This window comes from Myotis davidii, unplaced genomic scaffold (genome assembly GCF_000327345.1).
Source record: "Myotis davidii unplaced genomic scaffold, ASM32734v1 scaffold698, whole genome shotgun sequence".
Taxonomy (NCBI): domain Eukaryota; kingdom Metazoa; phylum Chordata; class Mammalia; order Chiroptera; family Vespertilionidae; genus Myotis; species Myotis davidii.
The window spans coordinates 292,757-298,408 of NW_006290032.1; the positions used below are offsets into that span (position 1 = coordinate 292,757).

At 57.2% G+C, this 5,652-nt stretch overlaps 1 protein-coding gene across 1 annotated transcript in view; it reads left to right on the plus strand.

Annotated features, from left to right (window-relative positions):
• ANK2 (ankyrin 2, neuronal) overlaps positions 1-5,652 on the plus strand; it is a 154,136-nt gene that overhangs the window by 126,852 nt on the left and 21,632 nt on the right. Inside the window, exon 38 of the mRNA XM_015563371.1 lies at positions 750-771. Within this exon, the coding sequence (XP_015418857.1) occupies positions 750-771 (22 nt within the window). The remainder of the gene's footprint in view (positions 1-749; positions 772-5,652) is intronic.

Genomic DNA, 5,652 nt, shown 5'->3' on the forward strand with positions numbered 1-5,652 from the left:
GTCCAGAGAAGCCTAACTCGCTTTTTCATGGACACTCTGGCTGCAGCAGGGCGGGAGGGGGTTACAGACTCACCAGACACAGGAGCCTGTGGCCAGACTGAGGTCTTCTCCCTCGACTGTCCAGTCACTCCGTCTCCCATCCACGTCCTTCCTGTGCCTGGTGACTCGGCCCCAGAGCTGGGAGGAGGAGGCCGCGCGCCCTCCAGCCAAGCAGTGCAGTTGGGAGCCACCTAGCCACCATCCGATGAGCCTTTCCCACGCTGGACGGTTCCTATTGACTCGTCTCAGGACCTGTTCAGCGATCAGTGCATTCTGTCCAGGAATTGTCCTTCGGCTTGTGATGAGTGACAGGGGCACCATGTCCATGAAACGTGCCACCTGGCATGCGATTTGTGCTCCACAGAGTGGACACGCTGATTGCCTGCTTCCCTCGCTCCCTGGCCTCTTCCTGATAACGGTGCGTTTCTGACACAGGCGTACCCTGGGCTCGTCTTCCCTGGAAAAACATGTTAGAAAGGGCGCCCCATCTACGGTATCTAGAAGAGATTCATTTTTTCAAAGTTTGGATAAGAAGGAAACGCATGAGGAAGTGCAGTCAAGGCTCTGTGCCCAGCGCATGGGGTCCCCACATGCGCAGGGTCCTCACGCATGTGATTGTGACTCGGAGCTCAGAGCTGGGGGCCAGGGAGGGAGACGGGAGAGAGAAAACGCTGTTTTAACCGTTCAATTTATGTGTGTGTTTTTTTCAGATCGATGTGACATCAGAAAAAAGTAAGATTTTAAGTAAACTTAACTTTGTTTGAAAGCTGACTAAAGACATGCGAGCTAGTGGCCATTACTAACTACTGTAATCATTATGTTTTATATTCTGAGTCATCACTAACATGCATTTAGAAAGCGCTTGGCCAGTTAAATGATAGAGACATTAACTGTGACCTCATTGGCGGAGAAGCACTGTGATTCTCCTACACGCTCACCCTCTGTGACACCCTGCTCCCCGCTGCGCCCGCTTGTTGGGGCCCCATGTCTGTCCCTCTGTTAGCGTGCCATTGTCACCTCACCTCCACCACTGACACCACAGCATCACTCGCTGTGCAGCCAGCACTGAGCCCTCGAGAGCTCCTGATTCTATGGCCGCACCTGCGAATGTGATCCTGTCTCGCCGCCGCCGCCACCCCCCCCCCCGCACCCACTGTGGTGAAGCAGCCAAGCACCCGCTGTAGGCCGGGCCGCGCTCTGTGAGAGCTTTCCGGGGAGAGAGCCATGGGTTCCCACAGTAGAACCTCCGGGATTTCTAATCACACAGCGGTGTCGTCATGGAGCGCCTTTCACACAGGATGCGGGTCCCCACACCACCCAGGCAGAGGGAAGCAGTGCTGGGGCCTGCACCCGGCCCGCCCACCCGCGGAGCCACAGCATGCTAGCCTTGTAGGTCGCCGGCCTGTCCTGGCAGTTTGGGCTTCTTGTGCGGAAGAACCTGAATTTTTTAGTTTAATATATTTTTATTGATTTCAGAAAGGAAGGGAGAGGGAGAGAGAAACATCAATGATGAGAGAACCATTGATTGGCTCCCCCTGCATACCCCCTACTGGAGATGGAGCCCACAGCCCGGGCCTGTGCCCTGACCAGGAATCAAACCCTGACCTCCTGGTTCCTAGGTTGACGCTCAACCACTGAGCCACACTAGGTTGGCAATTTTTTAGGTTTTATTTATGTATTTATTTTTGCTTTTCTGCCCCATATGCTTCAGAAGAAAATCTATTTTTTTAATGTTCATTCATTTAAGATTGGTTTTGTTGAGCTACATTTCGAGGTGGTGCTTCCAAGAGGAGAAAACCTAGAGCCGGTTAACGTGGTCGTCTGGCCCTGAGCAGTGGTCTGAGGGCTTGGAACCAGTTATCTGAGCACACAGTAATGCCTTTCAGTGAGGCTCCTCACCCTCGTGTTACAGCAGCATTTGGGAAAAGGACACTTGAAATTCTGGATGTTTTCATTGGTTTATATTTGAGCAAATCTATATTGATACAAATTATTTTAATATATTTTTATAGATGCATATTCACAGAGACTGTCTTTTCAACAAATATTTATTTCACGAGAAGGCACTTTCGTTTATTGAAAAGATGATAGGTTAGATTACCTTCATTAATTCTTTGTTTTTAAAATATATTTTTACTGATTTCAGAGAGGAAGGGACACGTAAAGAGAGAGACATCACTGACGAGAGTGACTCGGTGATCGGCTGCCTCCTGCACGCCCCACACTGGGCATCGAGCCCACAACCCCAGGCTTGTGCCCCGACCGGGAATGGAACTGTGACCTGGTTCATAGATCGAGGCTCGGCCACTGAATCACGCGAGTGGGACAGTCCTTTTTTAAAGAGATTTCATTTTGCTCTGCCCTTTCCTGCTCAGAACCACTGTGTGCGTTTAAACGGCCAGTTTCTTTGTTCCTTAGATACAAACTTGGGGGTTAAAATTGAAGCCAAGCATCAGGCTCCATCGTGATGAAGAGAGGCGCCACATTGCTGTCACGCCTGGGTCCTCCCCGGCCCCTCGGTGCTGTGACCGTTTTAAGTTTTCAAATAGACTGATGTTTGGCTTTACTTTAGTTTAAAGCTGATTATTAAATAATGCAGCCGGGTGTAAAACAGTGTCCCTGCAGGGGCTGAGGAGGGGCTGTCCCTGGGCCATCCGCGAGCGGGCCCTGAGCGCTGCCCTGCCTGGGCCCTGCCGGCTGCGCCCTGAGCACCGCACCCGCAGCCAGTGCTGGGCGGTGGGTGGTGGCGGAGCTTCCCCACAGTCGGTCCGCTGTCTGTCCCTTCCCGACCGCCTCCTGCCTGCCTCCCCTCCCCCGCTCCGCTCTGCATGGAAATAACTTGGCTTACACAGCTGTGTGTGTCTGTGTGCGTGTCTCCGACTGGGGTTGCTACGCATCACGTTTTAACTCGACTCACAGATGTGTCCTCACCACGGTTGTCCTGTGGTTTTTCTTTTTTCCTTTCTTCCCTCCCCGGTCTTTCCTGTAAGCGTCTCAACAAGGAGGCGCTCCGCCCCAGACCCTGTGTCTCACTGTTAGGTGTGCATTTCCTTAGCTGGAAAGCCGGTGGGCAGCGGATTCAGAGACGTGGGGTTTAGTCATTGTGTGGCCGAACGGAGCCGGTTCCAGACTGCGTGCGGTCAGAGGCGCACAGCGAGCAGGAGCGCGCACCCTGCGTGGCTACGCCTGGCTTTCTGCCAGAGGAAATGGGCTCTGCAGTTCCTGGTGCTGCGTTCCCTCTCCTGTCTTTTTCTTTCCACATCCATCTGTGCCGTCTGAACAATCTTGAGATGCCTCGTGTGCTGTCCCCGCCTGTCTCTGTTGGTTTGTGACGCCATCGGCGTGTGTGTCGACGGCTGGTCTCAGCGCTGTTGTAAGTGTGGGTGTGCGACAAGTGAGGAGTGAAGCAAGTTATTTCCTGCTCATTTTCCTTTCAGTTCCCCTTAGCCTTGCTTTGCTTTGTCTCCTGAGACCTCGTGGATCCGCCACCCTGCCCATTTTGTTGTCCCTCCCACCGCGCCAGGAAGACCCCGTGTCCTTGGTCCTGGTTACAGTTGCCAATTTCTTGTCTGATTTCCATTTTACTTCCAATGCTTTCCATGCATATCCAAGACGATGAGACAGAGTCGACAGAAACATCTGTCCTGAAAAGCCAGCTGGTCACTGAGGCCCCGGCCCTGGCGAGCCCGGACCTGCTCTCGGAAGTCTCTGAGATGAAGCAGGGCCTGCTGAAGATGAGCGCCCTGCTGACCACAGACGCGGCCGACAGGGCGGGGCCGCTCAGGGACAAGGAGCCGGCCGGGCCCTCCCAGGAGGAGCCGGGGGAGCCCTTTGAAATCGTGGAGAAAGTGAAGGAGGACTTAGAGAAGGTGAACGAGATCCTGAGGGGCGGGTGCTCGGAGGGGGAGGGCCGTGAGCCGGGGCCCCAGCAGGACGAGGAGTGGGTAGTTGTCAGTGACGAGGAGATAGCGGAGGCCAAGCAGAGGGCGCCCCTGGAAGTCCCCGAGGTCCCCTGTGTGGAAGTGAGACTAGCGAGGGAGACCCCAGCCCAGGGACAGAAGGATGCCACGGGGCTGGTCAGCTACCTCATTGAGGACCTGAGCTCCTACACGGCCCCTCCCAAAGGGGCCCCGCAGCCAGGGCCCTGTGCGGCCGGGGCCGGGCGTGCTGGGAGCCAAGGGAAGGACGTTCCCCGAGATGGGGCGCAGAAGGCGCAGAAGGAGCGCAAGCCGGGCCTGGGCGTGAAGAAGCCGGCGCGGAGGAGGCCGAGAGAGGACCTGACGCAGAACGAGGAGGCCACGCAGGCCGGCACCGGGAAGCTGGGGCTGCGGAAGGGCAGCTCCGAGGAGTCCGCGGAGGAGGACGCGGGCTTGGCTCCGGGGCCGCAGCCCGCGGGAAAGGCCACGTCGCCGCTGGTGGAGGAGACGCCCATCGGCTCCATCAAGGACAAAGTGAAGGCCCTTCAGAAGCGGGTGGAAGACGAACAGAAAGGTCGAAGCAAGTTGCCCGTCAGAGTCAAGGGCAGAGAGGAGGTGCCCCGGAGGGCCAGCCCCAGGCTGCCACCAGGCGCCTCGCCCCCTCTGAAGTCCGAGAGACGGGCACCTGCCACCCCGGCCTCCAAGGCAGACAGACAGTCTTCCCTCGCCACCTCCGCCAAGTCCGACAGGCATCCTCCCGCATCACCACCGAGTAAAACGGACAGACCCTCGCCCGTGTCTCCCTCAACGAAGAACGACAGACCCTCGCCCGTGTCTCCCTCAACGAAAACCGACAGACACTCGCCCGTGTCTCCCTCAACGAAAACCGACAGACACTCGCCCGTGTCTCCCTCAACGAAAACCGACAGACACTCGCCCGTGTCTCCCTCAACGAAAACCGACAGACACTCGCCCGTGTCTCCCTCAACGAAAACCGACAGACACTCGCCCGTGTCTCCCTCAACGAAAACCGACAGACACTCGCCCGTGTCTCCCTCAACGAAAACCGACAGACACTCGCCCGTGTCTCCCTCAACGAAAACCGACAGACACTCGCCCGTGTCTCCCTCAACGAAAACCGACAGACACTCGCCCGTGACCCTCGCCTGCGTCCTTGTCAGGCAAAAACGGGAAACACTCACCTGTGTCACCTTCAGGCAGAGCGGACAGACACCCACCTGCGTCACCATCGGGAAGGACGGATAAACATGCACCCGCATCGCCGGGGAGGACAGACAAGCGCCTGCCCGTGTCCCCGGCGGCCAAGACGGAAAAGCACCCCCCAGGACCAGCCCCTGGGAAAGCAGAGAAGCGCCTCTCGGCGCCCCCGTCTGGGAAAACGGAAAAGGCAGCCCCCGTGTCCCCCACCTCAAGGACCGAGCGCATCGAGGAGACCATGTCCGTGCGGGAGTTGATGAAGGCCTTTCAGTCAGGTCAGGACCCGTCCAAACACAAGGCCGGACTCTTCGAGCACAAATCCCCCAAACCAAAGCCGCCGCAGGAAAAGGGCCGGGCTCGGGCAGAGAAAGAAAAGGGGCAGGGGCCCGCCCAGAGAGAGACCCAGACAACCGGGAGTCCGCCCCCCAAGCCTGGCCAGAGGTTCCCGGGAGCTGTGGCTGCAGGCGCCTCCGGGCCG